This window comes from Protomyctophum parallelum (genome assembly GCF_964188405.1).
Source record: "Protomyctophum parallelum genome assembly, chromosome: 1".
NCBI classification, from domain to species: Eukaryota; Metazoa; Chordata; class Actinopteri; order Myctophiformes; family Myctophidae; genus Protomyctophum; species Protomyctophum parallelum.
Window position 1 is genome coordinate 74,597,624 of NC_139697.1, and position 24,535 is coordinate 74,622,158.

Consider the following 24,535-nt stretch of genomic DNA (forward strand, 5'->3'; position numbering starts at 1 on the left):
CGGGTCCCATAGACAAATAATGCACTTTCGGAAAATTCGTTTGGCTGTCGTCCGCTGTTAAAACATACTGTAAGGGGTTATGGATTTAGAAATCAGGGACTGTCTGGAAACGGGCCTGTTTGTCTAATCACAGGACTCCAAACAATCCTTATTTTAGTCATGGTGAAGGAACTATAGTAAAATACGCACATCAATTAGTGGAGGTGCTGGGTTCAAAAAGTGACATAGGAAAAGAGAAGGGAACCCACACATTCATATGCTCCAAAAGATAAATGTATTGACGACGTTTCGAGCCAAGGCTCTTCATCTGGTCAAACTCGTTTGGAGCATATGAGTCATGGTGAAGGGACATATAGCCTACAAAGCCCATATACATGCTAATGCTGAGCAATAAATCCCTTATCACTCACATGTCTATTGTCCAAGCAGTCTTCCAGACCAATTTTGAGTTTTCTCTCAGAAGTTTCCCCAACAATTATATTTTCTAAATGTTTGTTTTTGTCGCTTTCGCCTTTATTTTAAATTTTTTATGGAGGGACAGACAGTAGGCTGACAGGAAATGGGGAGAAAGATGGGGGGAAGACATGCAGTAAAGGCCGTCGGGATCGGGAGTCGAACCCGCGGCACACATCGGGAGTCGAACCCGCGGCACACTGGATTACCAGCCAAGGTGCCTGCAGGACCATTGAGCCATGGCCCAGGCTGCAATTATATTTTCTGAAACAACATTTTATTTTAAAAACCATTATAGGGCAGCCCCGTTTAACAGTTTATCTGAATATCCACGCACACCCCTATAAAATAGACAATTTTGAATTTTCATGCAAAATGACACATTTTGAAGCAAAATAGCACAAAGCACAAAAATTATTATTTCACTTGCCATGTCTGTAACTGGTAGACAGCTTTCTGAACTGTCCACAGCCCTCCTCTGTGACGCAGACCGAGTAGACAGAAATGGTGCCATCTTATAAAGAGCAATAGTGAGGATATCGATATGAACCCATATGAAGATAGATTGAAAATGGGTAAGTGGTACTTTAAATGCAGGCCCGGATTAACCATGGTGTTTCATTCTTTGCCAACTACATTGGCAAAGAATACGTCAATATCCGTACCCTCCCATATGGGACGTTATATGCCAGCTACGGATATGTTTGTATTTTTGTTGTGTGTCCAGTGTCCCTTTAAGCTCTTATACCATCTTTCACATCAATAACTTTTGTCATGATGTTTTAAATCACAGATGAACTTTGAGATGCCTCATTGGCATTTTGTGGATGCCTGGGTCATACAGCGGAAGAACCTGCAGAGGTCTTTCATCTCTGTTCTCTACACACTCATGCTCTCTCCATCTATTTCTAAGTTTGTGGTCTCCTTACATCAGCTTATTTATGCTTTTTTGGTACGGCCACGCGGTGCAACAAGGAAGTCCAATAACTGGATGACGCAGGTTATTATAGTTTTGCAATTTTCATAAGTTCTGATTTTGTTTTGATTTTATCTGATTAGAAAAAAACAAAAAAACAGAAGAGGCTATTAGAAAACCTGATTTGGATAGAGACACATGATCTGATGCAGAGGGATGTCACTATGACGGAAAGAGATGGGTCTGTTCCAAACACTCATTAATTCGCCCCATAAATCCCAGTAGAAGTGGGGGAATATGTTGTGAATTAAAAAGTCAGATTCTAAAACTGGATTTAGGGAAAACATTATGTTTAGTGAAATGTCAGTTGATTTTAATTGGTTTTTAAAGTGGGTTTTGCTATTTTAGATTATTCAAAAGCCTTCGTTTTTGAGTGGTGCAACCACTCCAAGGAACAGCAATGTCCCTATGTCCACGTACTTGTCCCTATGTTTAGAGTACCAGTAGGGGCAAAAGTGGCGCTGGTGTGCTAGAAACAAAGAGAGAGATATAGTGTTGCACTGTTGCCTGCTAATTACAGAGAGAGCGAGAGAGAGAGGTCTGCTAATTCCCCCACACAGTAACTCTGTCTTTTATCAACCGTTTCGGACACGGGGCGGCTCGCCGGAACTGGGCTGGCACCCTGGGCACGTTCCTGTGGGCCTGGAAGTTCTGTTGAGGCGGGGACCCTCCGGGGACCCCCACACGGAGTTGCACCACTCAGTTCACACAGGTGTGATTTCTTTTGGTGTGTTTTTGTGAGATTAAACATTCAAAATATGTGGAAATAGTACAGGCTCAAATTTATACAAATTTCTTTCCACCAAGCTGCTTCTTCTCATATCTGCATAGTGCACATTACTGTAAATCACCTCCATTGAGCTTCCTTCAATTGCACGGTTGCCTGCTGCCAATTACAGATAAACAGATCGTTATCTGCTCATAAATGAAGGCTCCCAACTTGAGCGAAAGCACCATAGTGGAGAAAGCAGCAGCTAAATTAACTCTTTCCAAGGTCAGGCTTGACTAATTCAACCTAATTAATGAAGATTAATGATGAATCTCCTACTGTAAATTGGCCGTATTGGAGGCTGATTCTCCAGCTGTGGCACCCGCTTTGAATGTTATAATCAGTCCCCACAGGAATCCGCTGAGAAAGTCTTGATTCCGCGGAGAACATTCCTAATTCCGTGGAGAACAATCCTTGATTCCGCAGCTTAGATAATATTCAGCAGAGATGAACTAATTTAACCTAAAATGACCAGTTATCAAGCAATGTTTTTATTTTGTTTAAATAATCAAGTAAAAACTTTTATGAAATAGATACAATTAATTGTAATTATGGATGGGTCATAATAATCAAAATATTCCAATAATGGGGATTTTGGGGGTAAAATAATAATTGTTATAATTATAATAATTATTATTATTCATGTTTTAAGTATTTGTTTTGGTTGCAAAGGTTATTGTCATTCAAACCCTGCCCACAGTAACTGCAGTTTAGACTTTAGAGGATACCTAATGTGGGTGTAATATTTATTTCTGCTTCAGCACAGATTCAGTAGAAACCATTTACAAGGATTCAGTTTCACGTCCAGATATTAGGACGGACCTTATGTGCCACACTAACTGTAGTCCCCCAGCCCTGTGAAGAAAGTGTCCTCACTCCTCAGACACCTCACCATAAATGCAAGAACATTACTACCTAGCCTACTGGTACTGGTATTCTGGGAGGAAAAACTGGGACGCGTCCGACTATTCCTTTCCGCGGATGGTCGAGAAATCCTGAGATTCATGTGGGGACTATACCAGTATGTTCTTAATTCTTAATCAAGACCAATTCAATGCCTACCGCGACTATGAAATGCGGAAGTGAAATCCCTCTTGGTGACGTACACATTTTTACACTCTATAATGCCAAGAGTGGCAACGGGGATCAGTACAGTGAATGACACAGCAACCACTGCAGTCTCCTGACAATACCATAAGTTTAAAGAAAATGCGGCTTTAGTGCCTTTATTTGGATCGACAGTTGAGATAGACGTGAAACGGGGAGATGCAGCAAAGGTCGTCGGGCTTGGGAATGGAACTCCATGTCAGGCTGCATTAGAGCCTATATGGAATGCACCTTAACCGATAGGATCAACATTGAGGAACATAATTGGTTTCGTTTCCATCACATTTGGAACGGTTTCCAGAACCGAGAGAGCAAGTGTGTGTGTGTGTGTGTGTGTGTGTGTGTGTGTGTGTGTGTGTGTGTGTGTGTGTGTGTGTGTGTGTGTGTGTGTGTGTGTGTGTGTGTGTGTGTGTGTGTGTGTGTGTGTGTGTGTGTGTGTGTGTGTGTGTGTGTGTGTGTGTATGATTTATTTATAAAAAATTATAAGTAAGGCCAATCTAGATTTAGTGAAATATAGGAATCGTTAAAGGGAACCGTTTAAAGCGGACCGCTAAGAGGGAATCGTTCAGGAACTAACTGGAATCGTTAAAATTCGAAAGGATCCCAAATCTTATAACCACATGTCTGTTTCAAAAATATTTTTTCTATTTATTTTGGGGCACAAAAGTAACTATGTCTTAGCTCAGGAACTTGGAGTACAAGCCAGTGCAGACAGAAGGTGGTTAGAAGTGCCATGGTTCCAGTCCAACACAGAAAGATAAATCAGATTATTTAGAAGGGCTGAAGAAGACTTAGAGATGAAACGTATAGCCGCCCTAGGGCCTAGGCCCAAAGGCACACCAAGGTATCTTGTTATTTTTACTTTACTATTTTTAAAGCCAAGCCCAAATCTGTTAATCTAACCTCCTCTTTGGTCTTATATGAGAGTTGTTTTGATATATGAGAGTTGTTTTGATATGCCAAATTGCCAATCTGTTTCCATTTGATCTCTCTATGAATCTTTATGGTTGGAATGAGCAAAACACAAACCCGGCTGTCCACTTGAGCATGTGTTCTTGACTTTGTGGATCAGTTCACTTCCCAGTTGTGTTGCAGTTAACATAATCATTAGCCTCGGAAACCCAGACGTTATTATTTCCAGGGAGAGAAAAAAAAAGTCTGGGTCCGAGTCCACTTCAATTCGAGTAGCGCAAACATCGCTCACTCTCTGCTGATTTCTGATCTGCACCTTTGTTAAATTGACACGCACACATGTACACACACACACACACACACACACACACACACACACACACACACACACACACACACACACACACACACACACACACACACACACACACACACACACACACTCCTCTCTCTCTCTCTCTCTGTCGCTCTAAGAGTCTAAGTAATTAATCTCATGTCGCGCAGCTGCGCATAGTTTCTCCCGGCGGATCCTGCCGGGAGCTGCCTATGCCATAGAAAGCATAGGTGAGTTCCAGGCTAACATATCATTGACTGCTGTCAAAGTGAGTAAACAAACCCAGTAGGACTAGTGATTTTTCTATAAATCACGTTGTGACGGGTTGTGAGCTTGTAGATCTGTTTCTTTAACATAATACATATATTTTCTAGAAATCCCAGAAAAATATCTGAAATCATTTGGGGAAAATCAAAATGTCTAAATCTCAATACAGCAACGCACTGGTATTATATTTCATTGCGATTTGTAAAATAAGTTGTTTCAAAGGCAATTATTCACTTGATGGTTCTCACATGATTTTGGGGCAGATGACAGTGATGTGACAATTTAAGTAATATTACTTAAAAAGTAATAATTTAAGTAATATTTGTGGGTTAAAACAAAGCATTTTGTTAAAAGGTTAAATCACTATATTGTGATAGTAATCATTGCTGTATAGAGCAGGGGTTCTCAATGTTTTTGGCTGGGGACCCCCGGAAATGCTTTGGCCTTTGACCCACGCTCCCCCCCCCCCCAATACAAACTGACTGCAAAAATAACCTTAATAATAGAGAAAATATATCATAAATGAATACTGAAACCAGATATAATCATTAAGGAAAGTGTATGCATGTACTATGTGCACTATATCACTATTCCATTTTCCAGCCATTCAGTTGCAACCCCCCCCCCCCCCCCCCTTTTCTTCTAATTTGGGGACCCCCCAAAAGATTTGGTGACCCCTCCCCCCCGAGGGGTCGTGACCCATGGGTTGAGAACCCCTGGACTAGAGTGTTTGTTCAGTAACATGAGTCTCCCTGTCTCTCCAGCTCTATAACACAATGAGTGCCAGGATTTCTTTCAAAATAAGAGCTCGGCGTGCCGGGCAGATATGCCAGCTCTTACTCTGAAAGCCCCCCCCCCCCCCCCCTTCCGTTCCGTACAACAACCGGGATGCATAATGTTGCTTGCTTACCTCGCGATGATTACGATAAAGTCTCTAGAAGCATTAATATTCTAAACGAGAGCCATGTTGAAGTCAGAAATGAGACAGAAGTATGCCCATCTGGTCAAAACCATGGAGAGCTCCCTAGATGCTGTCTGGGCGGGTATTTGTATCTTACCCCCTCAGGCCGGGAACCCATATTTGGGTTCTGTACAGTATGTACAGTATTCAAAAATGTAATTTTTTTGATGCTGCTATATAAATATTTGAATTCTTTCAGAAACCTTAGGTCAGGATTTAGAGGCATTTTTAGAATCGGCCTTAGGCCTAAATGGGTTAAATGCTCACTGTTATGATTCACAGGGTGCATTTGGGGGTAGCAGGAGTGATTTATAAACGTATTTTACTGACTGAGAAAATAGTTCACCCCCTGACGAAGGCCATGCAGCCAAAACCTTTTTTTTTTTTTTTTTTCTTTTTTTTTATGTATTCATGCCACATGCCATTCAACTAAATGGATTGCAACTGTAATTGCCTTAGTTTTCCTGCTGCTGTGCCAATGGGATTATTCATTTATCCTTGACCAAAGAACACATCGTATATTTAGTCTACAACATGGCTAAGATATTTGTTTTACTTTGCAAACTTGGTGTCTATTTTGTGCTTTTTGAGCATTAGAAACACATTGGAATGCTCATATTTGTTATTAAATCCATCTAGAGCAAAATCACAAAAACATGCCGTAATCCTGGTCTCTAAAACTTACCTCCCCCTGGCCAGCCGGGGCGCCTGATGGAGGGGAAAGGAACTGGTCGGAATAACGTGTCCCTTTCACGCGCTACGTCCGCCCGGGGAAATTCCCCTCTGTCAGGTGAAAAGAAGCAGCTTGGACTCCTCATGCATAGAAGGAGGCATGAGGTCAGTCCGCTGCCCCCCCAGGTTGGCAGAGGAAGTGTAGCGCCCAGGATTACATTAGATAATTGGCACTGGGTGAAAAGAAAACTGGGTTACAAAATCGTGGGATAAGAAATTATTTAAAAAAAATCCATCTAGAGCACTCTGATTTGCTTATTACAAATACTGTATGGCCTATATATCAAAAATGTTATGTAACATGACGTTTCATCCGGATTTGAGTGTAGAGTTGTTGGAATAGGTTAAGATCAAACTGGAGAAAAGAAGCAACCTGTGTCTTCTTTTTTCCCTTCAAAAATAATGACATTGGAATGATTGGATTAATTCTAACACCAGTTATTTTTTCCATTTCCTGAACAGTAACTTTTTTGTATATACTGTAGGCTTAAAACGTCTCCACTCGGCAGTGGCAAAACATAACATAATGCCAATTCCAGCTCAAAAATTAAAAGATGCTAGTTTAGCCGACAGTCGGACCAATAGTATGTCGGAACTAAAGCCTGTACTCACCTAGGCTATACACATCACGACAGCCCAGCAACCAACAGTAACAGACACTTCAGAACCATGGACAGCAACCGCAGCAACAGACTTACATGAAAAGCATTATGCACATTTCAGTCAGATAACTCAATAGATTGAACCAATCTTTATTATCGAATGAGAATACAAGTGTGCATATAATATTTTATCTTGCCGTTCGGCTCTGTTACATTTTTCTCCCTGCTCGGCACAATTAAACACCATCATTAAGATGGTCCAGACCCACAGGAATGCACCCAGGCTGCTGGCCCGATTCCGGCGAGCTGCCACGCGTCAAACGGTTGAGAAATGACACTTACTGTGTGGGGGTCCCTCTACTGTACTGTACTGAACTGTACTGTACTGGCACACCCGAAATCACCCATATATACAGTTCGTGTGTGTTTGTGTGTGTGTTAGGTTGCGCACAGGTGGTGAAAAACAACCATGCTGTTTTCGTGCTCAGACGCATCCAGCCACCCACACACATAGCTCCGTAAGGGAGCGGTTGCAACACTCAAAAATCTACTGCTGGAAATGGAAGGAGGCTGCCCTATTGTTTCACCAATTGAAGGAAGAGCGTGTATGTGTGAGAGATTATACACATGTTCAGGGGATGGAGGGAGGGAGAGGGCGAGGGAGGGGGAGGGGGGCTTTTCTTTTGAAAACAAAACGCCTGCAGTCTCTGAGGCTAGTGAGTTGAGGTTAAATACTGCTCTTGTGTGTGTGTGTGTGTGTGTGTGTGTGTGTGTGTGTGTGTGTGTGTGTGTGTGTGTGTGTGTGTGTGTGTGTGTGTGTGTGTGTGTAATGTTTCCACTACTGATTACAAGTGAGTAGGCTGTGCAACAGTTACATTACATTGCCAAATAGGCTATGAAGGTGAGAAAATAAATCAGGGATCAGTGTAGGCCAGGGTCTTCATCTGGAGATGTGTGATACCTATATATGTTTTGGAGAACATAACATAACATAACTATGAAGAGAGCTACGTCTCACATTCCTATTAAATAATAATAAAATGCTAGTATTGACATGACTTGATTGTTTACTGTATTCGTTAAAGTGAACAGAAATTAAGATTTTACGATATTTTTAGGGGGAAAGTGGCCATGACCTGAGGGCAAGTAGAACATGACCTGTACTTCCCCGACTGGCAAGTGCCTCTGAGACCTTAGTGTCAACCCCAGCCCTCTATGAACAGGTCAACCCACACCATTGCAAACAGCAGCAGCGTCCAAATAATGGGCATAATCATACTAGCCGAAAACATTCTGGAACATTCTGTGGAATGGGTGGAACAGGAATGTGTGCAATTCAGTCATGGATGACTGGCAAATCTTCTTAACCCATTGAGACCAGATTCTAAAAATGTCTGGAAAAACGTCAGTGGTGCTCAACCTTTTTCATGTCAAGAACCCCCAGAATTATCTGTATTTTGGCTGCGGACCCAAATCTGAAAATATGTTGTTCCAGGGACCCCCCCAAGAAGCAAAGATTTTAGTTAAAAACGTTCACTGTGAAAGAATATATATTCAAAGTTCTGCCACATTTTCATGGTTTTTCAAAAATAGCAGATCTACAAGCTCGTAGCGCTATGAGCTAGGTTTTGAGGTGATTATGTTCTTCCCCTCTTTTGCACTAGGTATGTTGGTGTGTGTGTGTGTATTTAAATGTTGTACGAGTCACTGTGTACCTGTATCTGTATGCTGCAGGGCGGGTCCAAGACAAATTTGTCCTTCGGGAGACAAAAATAAAGGAACCTTGATCTGCTATTTTTCAATAGCTAAAGTATAACATAATGCTTAAAACACAAAAAGGAAAGGGGTTCCCGTCTAGAATGGAATGATGATCTGATGGCGGACTGAATCATCTTCCCCTCTTGTGGTTGTTCTGTTGTCTACTGACAGGTTCTGCAAAGAATATCTAACCAGAACCAGCAGCTTGTTTGGCACAATTGGACCGTGGGAACGGACCATGAGTGCCGAAAAAAGTTTGAGCACCAGGCTGGAGAAATCAGTCGTCCTTTTCCTAATCAACTTCATCCCAGGTAAGAGTATTGTTGAGAAACTCACTGTACAGTGTTTTGTTTTGCTTTCGTTTTAAGCTTAATTTACCCACTTTGCGCACAAAGCCTTTATTCAGCAACGCCCTGCACACCCAGACGGAGTTGCGTATTAAAATCTGGGAACTGCCAAATACAACCACAGTCTTATCACTACCCCCCACCTTGCTTGGTGCAACTAACTTTTTGGCTTTGTTTTCATATGCCTGGCTGCTTGTTTCTCTTGTACAACTTGTCAATGCTGTCTTTACCCCTATAGGGTGGTCAAGCGGACTGAGAAAGCGCTCTGCTGTTTTCGGCAACTTCAGTAAATGTTTCCTTCCTTTCAAATGCTAGAATCAGTAGGATCCCGAGGCCCCCCTGCAAGGATCCCGGTGGGCACTTTCACCACAGTGTAGCCTATAACATCACGGAGATGAAGACTTACTATCTTTGGAAAATAGCCCATTCAGCATTGCTCTGCTGTAAATTTAGATGTATAGCATAATTATGGACCTCGCACTCCCACAGACGGTAACACCGTTTGCGGTCGTGGCTGTGTTGTGGTGTTTTAGTTAAGCAATATTATATATTCTATAATAATATTATATATTCTTTATCGCCATTAATTCACGCCTGCGGTGCTGCAGGAGGCAGTGCAGAAGTGCATTATGACACAGAACACCCTTGAGTGTAATATTGCAATTATAATAATAATAATAATATTGGGGGGTGGGGGGCTTTACAGAGGTAAAAAAAAAACGTATTAGAAAAAAAAAAGAAAAACACTAAAAGCTAAAAAACATTAAAAGACAGTGAAAAGGGTTAGCTAGGGAAGGCAATATTGAAGAGGTGGGTCTTGAGGGCGGTTTTGAAAGTTTGGAGGGTGGGGGCATCTCTGACTGCCTTAGGGAGGGCATTCCACAGGGTTGGGGCAGCAAAGGCAATAGCTCTGTCACCCCACGTACGGAGTTTGGTTTTGGGGACGACAAGGAGGTTTGCATCACCAGACCTGAGGGAGCGAGAGGGGACATGACATTTGAGGAGGTCAGAGGTATGGTGAGCCAGGTTATTTAGTGCTTTGTAGGTGGTCAGTGTTTTGAAGTGGATTCTTTGTTTAACCGGTAGCCAGTGAAGGTCACGGAGGACTGGTGTAATATGATCTCTGGAACGGGTGTTGGTTAGTAGACGGGCAGCAGTTACTCTTAAAACTAAGATTACAAAAAAAAAATATATATATGACAGATGACGACCACAAATGTCCCAAGAAACTCGCTAGCCTAGCAACCCAGTCTGCTGCGCTCTGGGAGAACAGAGCAGCTGATTTCTTTGTTTTGATTAGTTGTTCCATTACGCTCGTTTAAGCATGGCTAGAATGCTGTTTCAACCAATCAGATTGCTTCCTCGAAACGACCTGTTGTACAATTTTAAGTAGTTTGCTCATGTAAAGGCTCATACATAGTCTGGAATTTCGGTGGTGGGGTGACCACCGAACTACAACATGACATCACGAGCCACGGTGAAGAGCAAACCACCGCCACCGCTCCAGCCCTTCTCTCTGTTTTTACTCACCACCGCTCAATGTTATTTCAGCTCCGGTGGTCAGCTCACCACCGGAGCGGTGGTCACCTCACCACCGAAAATCCAGACTATGAATAGGCCTTAAGTACTGTACTTTGTTTTCCTGTTTTCAAAACAGTTTGTACTTCTACATCTCAGAGGCAAATATTGCACTTTTTTTGCTACAATTATTTAATAGACTTTCGTTATTACAAAATGTGAGTAGTTATTCCAATACTGTCCAATAGTAGCCTAGCTACTCTACTGTACCTCTACAAATAGCCTATTGTTTTGTTGCCCATGCCCAGAATTGGGACACTGGGGTTAGTGTTGTCTGGAGTCCAGATTTAATTATCCTATTTTGCTGTACTACTTAAGAGGTCATTTTAATTAGATCTTCATGTATTCCCTTAACTCCTCCGTTTACTTAATTTTAAATTGATTTAAGTGTTTGTGGGGTATTGGATGGTTGAACATATTTTCTTTGTTCTGGAATTCCCTTAACCGTAACCCTAAAGCTAGGCAACATGTCTCTCCTGGAGAATCAATAATATTTTTTAGAGGTTAGAGTTAGAGGTACAAGCTTGGATGGTGCACAATGTTTTTTTTCTTCTGAATTCTCTCATTAGTAGTTTGTTTTTAAGCCCTGCTGTGATTGGCCAGTAGTCGCTGTGATTGACAGTTCTCGTTTTTGCAACTATGCCTAAACATAACCCTAAACCTACTGTAGCCTCAGTAAAACTATGCCTAAACCTAACCTCAGTAAAACTGTACCTAAACCTAACCTTAACCGTAACCCTAAAGCTATGCCTGCCCGGGAGCCAATCAGACACATGGTAAGGCGGGTCTATCCCAGAACGTTGATGGGATTCATAATCACGTGTCCTTGAAGGGGCTCCTGCGGATCCTCGGAAAATGTATTCATTATAGCATCACAACCAGTTTCACCACTTTAACCCTATTTAATACTTAAGGCTATTTAAATGTATTCATTATAGCATCACAACCAGTTTCACCACTTTAACCCTATTTAATACTTAAGGCTATTTAAATGTATTCATTATAGCATCACAACCAGTTTCACCACTTTAACCCTATTTAATACTTAAGGCTATTTAAATGTATTCATTATAGCATCACAACCAGTTTCACCACTTTAACCCTATTTAATACTTAAGGCTATTTAAATGTATTCATTATAGCATCACAACCAGTATCACCACTTTAACCCTATTTAATACTTAAGGCTATTTAAATGTATTCATTATAGCATCACAACCAGTTTCACCACTTTAACCCTATTTAATACTTAAGGCTATTTAAATGTATTCATTATAGCATCACAACCAGTATCACCACTTTAACCCTATTTAATACTTAAGGCTATTTAAATGTATTCATTATAGCATCACAACCAGTTTCACCACTTTAACCCTATTTAATACTTAAGGCTATTTAAATGTATTCATTATAGCATCACAACCAGTTTCACCACTTTAACCCTATTTAATACTTAAGGCTATTTAAATGTATTCATTATAGCATCACAACCAGTTTCACCACTTTAACCCTATTTAATACTTAAGGCTATTTAAATGTATTCATTATAGCATCACAACCAGTATCACCACTTTAACCCTATTTAATACTTAAGGCTATTTAAATGTATTCATTATAGCATCACAACCAGTTTCACCACTTTAACCCTATTTAATACTTAAGGCTATTTAAATGTATTCATTATAGCATCACAACCAGTATCACCACTTTAACCCTATTTAATACTTAAGGCTATTTAAATGTATTCATTATAGCATCACAACCAGTATCACCACTTTAACCCTATTTAATACTGTGAGAACTGTGTGGTCATCAACAGGCGGGACAAGGTATTGCAGCACTTCAAAACGGCTTACTTTATTCAAGAGCAGTCAAATTATAGAATTATGCATACCGGAGAAACCCCACGTAGGTTTCTCGGCACAAATTATATTTCACACAGTATTATTTGCTTCCCAGGTGTCTTCCAGCCTGGAGAAGGATGAGAATACAATATTAGTTTCAACTCAGATCATACAGTCTCTTGTAGCTCTTGGTTAACAGATAGCGATATACAGGTGACGTCGATGCCTTGCTTCGTGACGTCATCAGTCTTTATCTGTAGCGGGGTTTAGCTCCAAAAGAGCGCAAGTCTTCAAGCCGCTCCGGCGTCTATAATGAGCGCCTGTTTGCTAGACAGGCCTCAATGCCATGTCTCAGAATTATATAAAGAATAATAAGTTTCTTTCCGACCTTATTGTCTGTAGTTTCCTCGTCCTCGTCGCTGTGGCGGGGTAGCCTCCTTCCCGCAGCACGGTCCGTGGAAACTGGACTCCTCTTCTGTATCCCAGACAGAACTCAATATTATATAAAGAATTAATATGTTTCTTCCCGACCTCACGGTCTGTAGTTCTCACGTCGCCGTCTGTGGCGGGGCTGGCTTCCTCCCGTGGCCCGATACGTGAGAACTGGATCCTCTGTCCTGTATGCCTGACATAACTCAAAGTTATATAAAGAATTAATAGGCTTCTTTCCGACCTTACTGTCTGTAGTTCTCACGTCGCCGTCTGTGGCGGGCTGGCTTCCTCCCGTGGCCCGATACGTGAGAACTCGAACTCAATGTTATAGAAAGAATTAATATGTTTCTTTCCGACCTCAATCTCTGTGGTTCTCACGTCGCCGTTGCGGGCGGGGCTGGCTTCGTCCCTGAGCCCTATACATGAGAACCGGAACGCCTGTTCCTACATTTCCTCGATACAGTCCCGCGGGACCGATCCTGCATGTCCTTCATCCAGTCCCGTGGATTGTGTCCCTCGGACATAACCCCGGACGGGTCCTATAAAGCCTGTGACGAGAGGAGAGTGACAGTTTAAGACATGCAGAGCCATACACATGAGCGTGCGTGTTTGGTGGAAGTGTGTGTGTGTCTGCTTACCCCCCGACGGCGTGCTTGTGCGTGCCTCCTTGAGCGTGTGTGAACCAGCCGCTGTCAGACGCACTACTCAGTCTCCCTTGTATCTGACGGGTGTGGCCGCTTGCTGATTTGGGTGCGGTCCGTCAATCAGCTCAATCTGGCGGAGGAGGGCGTTCCTAACGGCCCCGAGGCGTCTTCTGTCTGACAGCGTGCCTGGTTGCCCTGGCAACGCACTTACCATCGCGGGGGTCGCTCACCAGACCCCACAATACTTAAGGCTATTTAAATGTATTCATTATAGCATCACAACCAGTATCACCACTTTAACCCTATTTAATACTTAAGGCTATTTAAATGTATTCATTATAGCATCACAACCAGTATCACCACTTTAACCCTATTTAATACTTAAGGCTATTTAAATGTATTCATTATAGCATCACAACCAGTTTCACCACTTTAACCCTATTTAATACTTAAGGCTATTTAAATGTATTCATTATAGCATCACAACCAGTATCACCACTTTAACCCTATTTAATACTTAAGGCTATTTAAATGTATTCATTATAGCATCACAACCAGTATCACCACTTTAACCCTATTTAATACTTAAGGCTATTTAAATGTATTCATTATAGCATCACAACCAGTTTCACCACTTTAACCCTATTTAATACTTAAGGCTATTTAAATGTATTCATTATAGCATCACAACCAGTATCACCACTTTAACCCTATTTAATACTTAAGGCTATTTAAATGTATTCATTATAGCATCACAACCAGTTTCACCACTTTAACCCTATTTAATACTTAAGGCTAATTAAATGTATTCATTATAGCATCACAACCGAAAAATAAAAATACTCAATAGAAGTACAAATTCTCAAAACTTGTACTTAAGTACAGTAACGAAGTAATTGTACTTCATTACTTTACACCACTGCTATCCAAACCTGGCAGTGGTGGAAATGAACTATGTGCTTAAGTACTGTACTTTTTTTTCCTGTTTTCAAAACAGTTTGTACTTCTACATCTCAGAGGCAAATATTGCACTTTTTTCGTTATTACAAAATGTGAGTAGTTATTCCAATACTGTCCAATAGTAGCCTAGCTACTCTACTGTACCTTTAAGCCCCGCTGTGATTGGCCAGTAGTCGCTGTGATTGACAGTTATTTTTGCAACTATGCCTAAACATAACCCTAAACCTACTGTAGCCTCAGTAAAACTATGCCTAAACCTAACCTCAGTAAAACTGTACCTACTGTAAACCTAACCCTAACCGTAACCCTAAAGCTATGCCTGCCCGCGAGCCAATCAGACACATGGTACCAAATATTTTCAGATGGGGGTCCAAGTTTTTTTCTTTTTTTTTTGCATCAATACTAAGAGCCTTCCTGCCATGGTCAGCACCACATCAACGCTGGTGTGTGCTCCCTCCCCTGTGTTTTGATTGTCTGCTTTGAAATTGATGACAAGACATGGACCACAGATCTAGGCACGGCTCTCAATGTTAGTTGAAAGGTTGCCAGATTCACTTGAGTGGTGATCGCTGTTTGGGATTCTGCTTCTTGCTCGGGTGAATAACAATTGGAAAAATGAAATTATAAATCTGCAGTCTGCGCCATGCTGAGCTGGGCAAGTCCCTGCTGCTCTGTACACACAAACTTACCCTGATTTCCTTATGCATGTTTATATTGGATTTGAAATCAATTAATGTTTTTGTTTGTACACAGCGAGGGCAATGCCTACACCTACAACATTTTTTTAATTCTCAATAAATTAAAGAACCTTAGCCGGTTATGTAAGCCTGATTGATCGAATGGCCAGAAGGTTGAATGTGGGTTAGGTATTTTGGACAGTAATATTAAGCAAACAAGGAAGAAGAAATTTCAATTCCTTGAAACTGATGCATTCTAAACCCTCAAGCTTTATTTAGAATAGAATTGCAATGTTATCTCAGGCAATGGATTAGTATGGAGCCTTTCATAGTGGCTACATGGCCTTGTATGGCTATATTGCTTTTATGAATCAACTTCCAAATATGGCAACTAGTATCCCAATTAAACCTAGTTTATTACTGTATAATAAGAATTGCACAACAAAAATAATGTATTCATAAAAGTAGTCCCTGCATGTGACTGTCTGCACTAATGAGGAGGTTTATCTGCAAATGCATGGAGAATACAGCAATATTTGCCTTGAAGGCATGTACCGCATGTAAACGCACACCAAAAACAAAAAAGTAGCCTATAGCCATCATATCCCTCTATACCAGCAGTCATCAGCCACTGATGTAGTGTGGTGCAGAAACGCATTGCCCTCTCGCTGTATTTTAGTGTTTTCACTGTTTGTTTAGGTACAGTAGCTCAAAAATGAAACTAACGACAAAGGGGTCCAACAGATATAGGTACTAGGTAATAGGTACATACTGGTATTAAAGAGTTTAGAGAGCACAATTTCTGTGAGTTTGTTCAAGATGCTGTATGTGGTGCATAAAAAGGTTATGTAATATGTATAGGAAGGCAGACCTGTCCCAGACAATGTGTGGGTGGTTCTGGATGTTTTATTACTCTACTAAAAGTAGATTTTCAACTCCACAACAGTCCTGCTGTGGACAATGTACAGTAGCTCACTCTTCTATTCTGTGAACGTGTGAAAATTAGAGAGTATCGCAGGGCTCGAAATTAACTTTTCTGCTTGCTAGCACCGGTGCTACAAATTCAAAATTAAGGAGCACCAGAAAACAATTACGATAGATGTAATCAATTTCTTACATTCATAAAAACAATAATGTAACAGTGTGGTTTACAAATAACATAACATGATGAAAGTAGTTAAAAAGGCATGGTAGGCCATCACTATTCAATATGCTGGAGCCATAATTTAATATGTAGTGTCCAGACTTTCTGTCCTCATCCATCCATCTCTTCAAAGAGACTGAGACCTCAAACATATCCAGATGAGGACCCTCTATGGCAAGCCGTTTTAACATTTAATAGATATGTATTCCAGATATCTGTAATTCGTTATGGATATCTGAAATGACAGTTGTTGATGGGAGGAATGTCATTGTAGATATCCAAAACTTTACTTGTTATTAGGAAGAACTGAATTCTAGTAAGAATGTTACTATGGATATCTTTAATTACAATTATCACTAGTGAGAATGCAGTTTTGACTAGGAGAAACTTGGTTTTGGATATCTAAAACATATATTACAGCTAGGATGGTGGTTCGATTAAAAGTTAAAACGGCTTGCCATAATGGCAAGCCGTTGCTGGTCACCGTTGCTGATTAAATTAAATTAAATTAAATTAAATTAATGATGATGTTGTAATGCAGAACACTGGAACATCGCTATCCGATATCAGAATGTCATTGATATGTGGAAATGCGTTCTTTGGATTAACATCTTAAATATAATGTACCAGCAAATAAATTAAGATAATAACGATGATGATGAATCAGGCTATGCTCGTGAAAACGTAACTATGATCATAAGCACACATATGACACCTGTGGGGATGCATTGCAGTCATACAATGACGTTGCCAATGAAATGGACAGGACTGCTATGCCTGTTTAACAGCCTGATGGCCTGGCTGTCCCTCAGTCAGTGCATTGGCATTGGGCATGTGATTCAGTGATATGCGATGGCGTGTGTGATGGCGGCTTTGATGATCCATTGTCTGTGGATAAATACCATGTCCCATTTACCTGACCTGCTGGCTGCAATAAGTGCCTGTGAGTTGGCAGAGGCCTCCTGCCTCTACTGTCTACTGTCTACTACACTAGTGCTTCTCAAACCTTTTCATGTCAATGATCCCCAAAATGTGTCACTTTTTCCCCCAATAATTTTTTGAAAATAGTGTTCTCCAATGACCACACAAACAGATGAAATAATAACGTTGGCCTTTTTATTATAGCCTAACAAGGCAGCGCACGAGCGCAGCAGCCAAATACAAATAGGCCTATAAGGCCAATTAAAACAAATCACAGTAGCGAGTAGCCTAACAAGGCACTGAGTGAAGGCAGCGCACTGAGCGCAGCAGCCAAAATAGCCTACAAATATAGGCCCAAATATAGGCCTATAAGGCCGAACTTTAACACAAAATATAGGCTTATCTAAATCAAATCACAGTAGCCTATATCCATGCAGTATCCACCGCTATAGCGCACACTCACACACAATGCAATTATGAAATGCAAGAACATGAAATAAACGATACAAAATAAGAGTGTAACAAAGTAGCCTATAGTGACAAACCAGTTACACAATAAGGCTAATCTAATCTACCTCATCTTATTGCTGTTGAGGAACAGAATATTGCTGATGGCCTGCGGGTCCAGGCCTGTGCTTCTTTCCTCCATAATGCGTCCACAGACACTAAAAGCCCTCTCTGAGGGCACAGAGGATGCGGGGATGCACAGGATAAATCGTGCCAGTTTTGAGAGCGCTGGCAAGCGATCCTTATTGAACCCCCACCACAGAAGAACGTTCTCTGGGTCTGGCTTCTCCGCGAGTCGGGTGCTGATATATTCCGTTAATTCATCGTCCACAGTTTTGTTCTCGATCAAGGCTGGGTTATCTTCCCAATCAGCAAATCTGTCCTGCTTTTTCGCTGGTGGTGGCTTTGGCGCATCCTCCTCCGTTTGTGGGACCTGGTTAAACTCCATCTTTAGGATGTATTCCTTTGCACCTTTGGATTAGAATGATTGATTATTAATAGGCCTGGCCTTTTCATATAGGCCTAGATATAAACATGGGTAAAAAGGGCAACACGTTAACAAAAATAACTCCAATAAATTAGCATATGCCTATAATATCTGTCTAGTTCACATAATTCATTCATATTACATTACATATAATACATACTTTTACTTTTGTCATCTCTTGCATCAGGGCCCAGCATCCGTAGCAGTCGCAGTTTAGGCGTCAGGAATGTTGCCAGCCTAAACAGGCTGTGGAGAGATTTATTTGGTGTATATGTTGATGTGCCCATGAGTTCTTGGTGACATTGTGTGCGCTTGGCAATGTTCAATGAGTTTGATGGACCATGGCAGGGCAAGCGGTGCGGTTGTGCAGTTGTTTCCCTCGAGCTCATTGGTGGCTTCTTTGAATTCCTTTAGGTAATATGCTAGCATGCTAACATAGCATGCTAACATGATAATGCTAACATGCTAATGCTAACATGCTAGTGCTAACATGCTAACATGATAATGCCAACATGCTAATGTTAACATGCTAATGCTAACATGCATCAACATCAGCATGTTAGCATGTTAGTACTAGCATGTTAGCATTAGCATGTTAGCATTAACAGCATGTTAGCACTAGCATGCTAGCAGGTTAGCATGTTAACATTAGCATGTTAGCATTAGCATGTTAGCATTAGCAGCATGTCAGTACTAGCATGTTAGCATGTTGCATGTTAGCATTAGCATTATCATGTTAACATGTTAGCACTAGCATGTTAGCATTAGCATGTTAGCATTATCATGTTAGCATGCTATGTTAGCATGCTAGCATATTACCAAGTTAGCATTATTATGTTAGCATTAGCATGCTACCATGTTAGCATTAAGTTAGCATTAGCATGCTACCATTTTCAGTATGAAAACTAAAAATACAAAATATATAGACTGAGCTTCTCTTCTTCCCAGCTAAGTCCTGCCCTATGCGGGAGCTAACTATTTCCGTAGACAACGCCCTGGTAACGTCTGTCCCAACAGCCAGGAATCTTGGTGTTATCCTGGACAGTCAGCTCTCGTTCAAAGCTCACATCACAGCTGTCACTCGATCCTGTAGGTTCACACTCTATAACATACGACGAATTAGACCGTTCCTCACCCAGGAATCAGCCCAGCTCCTAATCCAGACAACAGTCTTGTCAAAACTCGACTATTGTAACTCCCTCCTTACTGGTCTACCAGCATGTGCACTTAAGCCTCTCCAGCTGATCCAAAATGCAGCAGCTCGCTTGGTCTTCAACCAGCCAAAATTCTCACATGTCTCCCCCCTGCTCCGCTCCCTCCACTGGCTCCCGGTCGCTGCCCGCACAGAATACAAAACTCTGATGCTGGCATTCAAAGCAACCAAAGGTATGGCTCCCCCATATCTTACAAGTATGATTGAACCCTACAAACCCTCCCGCGCACTCAGATCAGCCAACGCAGGGAAGCTGGAAGTACCCTCACTAAAAACGCAGGGACAACGCTCCACACGTCCCAAACTCTTCTCCCTTCTGGCTCCAAAACTGTGGAATGCACTTCCCATTGCAGTCAGAACTGCAGCATCACTCCCAATCTTCCGCCGTAGCCTGAAGACCCACCTTTTCAGACTCCATCATGGCCCATAGCACTTACCCTAAACCCTTAGATAGCATTTCTGTTGGATTATATAGCATTTGATACAGACTTATAGCATGTTATGTAGACAGCACTGTAATTGTATTGTATGTAGTCATAGCACGCCATAGTACACATGTATAGCATAGTAGTAAAGATGTATAGTTTATATGTATAAGTGTATGTATAGTTTGTATGTATAGTATGTATAGTTTCACTATATAGATATTCCACTGTTACTTTCTTAGCTTACGCATGTTTCATGATAAATACTTTTATGTGATGTATTCCCATGCTTTTGTTTTTGCTCAAATGTAAGTCGCTCTGGATTAAGAGCGTCTGCTAAATGCCTAAATTGTAAATTGTAAATTGTAAATATATAATAAAAAATAAAAAAAAAAAAAAAATCTATCTATCTATCTATAATGGTGAAATCTTTCCTAAAATTTGTAAGAAATGTAGACATAGGCTAACATTTAGATGTGGCGGCCATCTTGAAATAGCACCGCCATATTGGATTCTTGGATGGCTCGGTTAAAAAAGTTAAAGAGGTGACCCAGAGGCATGTTCATGCCAAATTTCACGCTTGTATCACCAAGCGAACAATCGTTCCAATGATCTGCTATATTGCACGAATTTTGTGTGTGTGTGTACATCTGTAATCCACGTAACCCGAGAACCGTTCGCCCCACCGACTTCAAATTCAACACACACGTTCCACACACCCACAGGGAGTGCAGTGCCCGGTCTCGAGTCGGCCTTTTTTATTTGGCGGCCATCTTGAAAAATGACCGCCATATTGGATTTTTTGCTGGCTCGGTTAAAAAAGTTAAAGAGGTGACCCAGAGGCATGTTCATGCCAAATTTCACGCTTGTATCATCAAGTGAAAGGTTCTCTCAAAATATGGCTGTTAGCCGCTGTACTAGCAGGACCGGCTTCACCATAGAATTAAAGATCCTGATCTTTGTGTTCATGGGAAGATCTATCTCTTGCATTTGATGGTGAGTGTGGGAAAGAAGGGCCAGGTCATCAGCAAAATCAAGGTCATCTAACTGTGACCAAGGTGTCCACTGGATGCCATTTCTTTTCTGCGCTGTGGATGTCTTCATGACCGAGTCAATGGCCAACAGGAACAGAAAAGGGGACAATAAACAGCCTTGCCTCACTCCTGTCTTCACTTGGAAGGCATGGGTGAGTTGCTGCCCGTGTATCACCCTGCAGGTCAGCCCTTCGTAAGAGTTCCTGATGATGCTGGTGATCTTCTCCGGTAGTATTTACATTGATCTGCGCAATTCTGTCATATTGGTTGTTGGCCAACAGTAATGCAGAGACCAGATCACTGTTTCAGTATGGAATCAAGCATGTCATAATTTGAATTCCACCGGGTCTCGATAGATTGCTTAAGTGATGTGTCCAAGCTGTTCTGCAGACCTGAATGTTTGAAATACTTGACCAACTTCTTTGAATTAGTTATCGGATCAGACAGTGCGGGTGTCTTCTCCAACACAGCTGGTGCAAATGCACTTGACAGGATGACATTTAGGATGTGTGTGTTGCAGTTAAGCCTGGTGTAGGCGCGCAGGGCAGCAACAATGTTGGCTCTGCGGTCAGTGACGAACACAACACGGCTAACCAACAGTGATGCGTCTATCCCAAAAGTAGCGAGTAATGGATTGTGCTGGAAATTAATGAGGTTTTATGGTAATCCTCTGTCCATATATCGGTGGTGATGGCACATCCATACGTTTAAATGATGGGCTTTATTTCCTCTGCCACGGACGCCTTCAGGGCTTGGCCGTTTTTCACAACGTGTCTGGATACCGTGGTTGGATGAGGCAGGACGTCCTTCACATTGAATTTGCCATGTTTAGCAGCGAGATTAACGAAGTGCTGGACAATGTTTACAAAGGCCCCAGCGACCATATCATATGGCCGAATATCTTTACAACACAGTGTAACACATTGCTGGGTAGCATCTTGTTTAGCCGCTGCGGGAAGAACATGTTGTTTCAAGACCAGCTTTGTTTGGCCGGGAAGAGTTACACACTACAGGTATGCCTCCTTAATCCAGACGTACCATATTTGTGGCTGCTGTAGGTCAACACTTTATCGCATTTGCTGCAACTAGCAAACTCCAGTTCGTTTCCATTTGTGTCTGTAACAACGGAGAAACGTGACCCTATGTCAGACTTGGCTCCTTTCCTTTCTTTTAATTTATACTCTCCTGCTTTGAGCTTCTTCTCAACTTCATTTGTTGTCTCCTTCTTGCTTTGTTGTTGCTGCTGTTCCGCTATTTTTTAACTGTGTGTGTGCATGGCTGCGTGCGACTCATTGATTTATGCTGCTGGGTCAGGTAAGGTTTTCCATCCGGTGTAATTATTTCCTGGGCCTATGGCGTCGTCATGAAAGGGGACGGGACTGTGACGCTTGGGGTTGGTCTCAAAGTAATCACATGAGCGTATGAGGTAGGGATGTCAGTAACGGATAGTTTCCCAGCCGGTTAGCCGATAGGATTAACCGGTTCATTAACGGATAGTGGTTGATTTTTTTCTTTTTTTAATAGGCTACCCCAAATGTAATATGCATGTATAGGCTACATAATTAAAGTTGGTAGACGAATGGCATACATTTATTTATGCTCCTTTTATAAAAGACAAACAAAAAAAGCAACATTTAACAATATAAATAAATTGTTGTAGGCTTCTGGCTTAATCATCAATAAACAACGCATCGCATCTGCATGATGCATGCATCTGCGCGTCTACAGTACAGAGGTCCGCCGGTTCTAGTCCAACAAAACATAAATAAATCCAGTCCAGATCTGAGCAACGGAGCAACCTATACCTATAAAGCCACTGGACGCATGGGCTAAGCCTTTTTATTATTATTAAGGAAGATCAGCATGCATGTCACCGTGTTCTGTTTGTTGACTTTTCGCTGACGAGAAAACCCTCAAACATCGATAGCACATGGCTAACTTACTAGCCGTAAAAGCCGTGCCAGTGTGGGGACTCGGATAGGAGGAGGAGGAAGCGGCAGCGGCGGCTGTAAACGTTCTCCCTCCAGGCCAAATGGGCAATAATGGATTTAATAATGTAGGTCTCTGCATTGATACGGTCAACATGTGTTCATCTCGTCTCGCTGTCACTCGCTTACATTTCGACTACCGCAAAGCTACCGTTGTAACTTGTAGCCAACTAGCCATTGAAGTACAACAGAGAACGGGGACATTGAGGGGGCAGAAAACAGAGCCCGACTAGCGCTGTTCATGCAGCCTGGAGTGTGACAAGCTGGGCGGCGCAAATAGCAATTTTAGGCATGTGTGCAACATGACAACTGTTTTAAAGTATTGTACAGTGACAACTACAGTCTCTGTAATGTTTATGTTGTACTATTACTAAAAACGATCTAAAATAAATTAACAAAAAAAACAAATTAACCGTTAAAGCTGATAAAAAATATCCGGATGTTTCCTAACGGTCGGCTAACCGGTTAGCCGGTTAACCCCTGACATCCCTAGTATGAGGCTTTACACTTAAAAAAAACTAAATGGTCACTAATGTTTATCAGGATATGTTAGGCAATGTCAGAACTAATGGAAACCCGGTTGAATAAAGCCTGAGAATCAACCTTCAATATGGGAATAAAAGGGTAATTCCACCCATTTCAAAAAAGAATGCCAGTGGAAATAATGAAAGTCCCCCCTTTCTGTTTAGAAAGGGGGGGGACTTTTTTTTGTTCTCTATTATGAATGTCACAGTTCAACGTTGAAAATAAGTGGTATTCTCCGTTAACTCCCCAGAAGATATAATTCTTAGTAAAGTACCATTATCATACTAGGGGTGTAACGATACATTTTAACAGCGATACGATGCATATCACGATACATGGTTGACGATACAATACATGGATGATATTGGTAACTAAACAAATAATAATTACATTTGTGTGAAACTGTATAGTGCAGGGTTTTTTATGTTTTTTGAACCACTCCTACAACCAGCAATGTCCGTGTCTACCTATGTGTCTATCTACCTATGTGGCCATGAGCATCAGTGGTGTGCGCATGCGTGCACGCACGTCTGTGTGTGTATGTGTAGTAACGTTAGCCTAGCACGTAGCAACACACATGAATGCTGCGTGCGTGCATGTACATGGTGCGTGTGTGAGTGCACGTGTGTGTGTGCATGACCGCGGTATGTGTGTGTGTAGTAACGTTAGCCTAGCACGTAGCAACACACATGAATGCTGCGTGCGTGCGTGCATGCACGCGGTGATTACCATGTGAGACTGGGTCAGTGTGTTCTAACCAGGAGTTTAGTTAGTAATGTTAGGCTGCACTGGGTTGTCTTGTACTGTACTGCACTGGGATCAGTTCGAGAGAGAGGAGGGGGGGGTGAGAGGGGAGTTGCACCACTCAGTTCACACGGGTGTGATTTATTTTGTGGCTTTCGCCTTTTATTTTATATTTTTTATAGAGGGACAGACAG

General features: G+C 41.6%; 2 protein-coding genes across 4 annotated transcripts in view; one reads left to right on the plus strand and one right to left on the minus strand.

Annotated features, from left to right (window-relative positions):
* LOC310863201 (uncharacterized protein) overlaps window positions 1-24,535 on the minus strand; it is a 322,397-nt gene that overhangs the window by 53,346 nt on the left and 244,516 nt on the right. The window lies entirely within an intron of this gene.
* LOC310863175 (relaxin receptor 1-like) overlaps window positions 1-24,535 on the plus strand; it is a 121,898-nt gene that overhangs the window by 5,331 nt on the left and 92,032 nt on the right. For all 3 annotated transcript variants that reach the window (XM_083771342.1, XM_083771343.1, XM_083771344.1), the window contains exon 2: window positions 9,043-9,182. In XM_083771342.1, coding sequence (XP_083627468.1) covers window positions 9,110-9,182 — 73 coding nt within the window. In that variant the 5' untranslated portion in view covers window positions 9,043-9,109. The remainder of the gene's footprint in view (window positions 1-9,042; window positions 9,183-24,535) is intronic.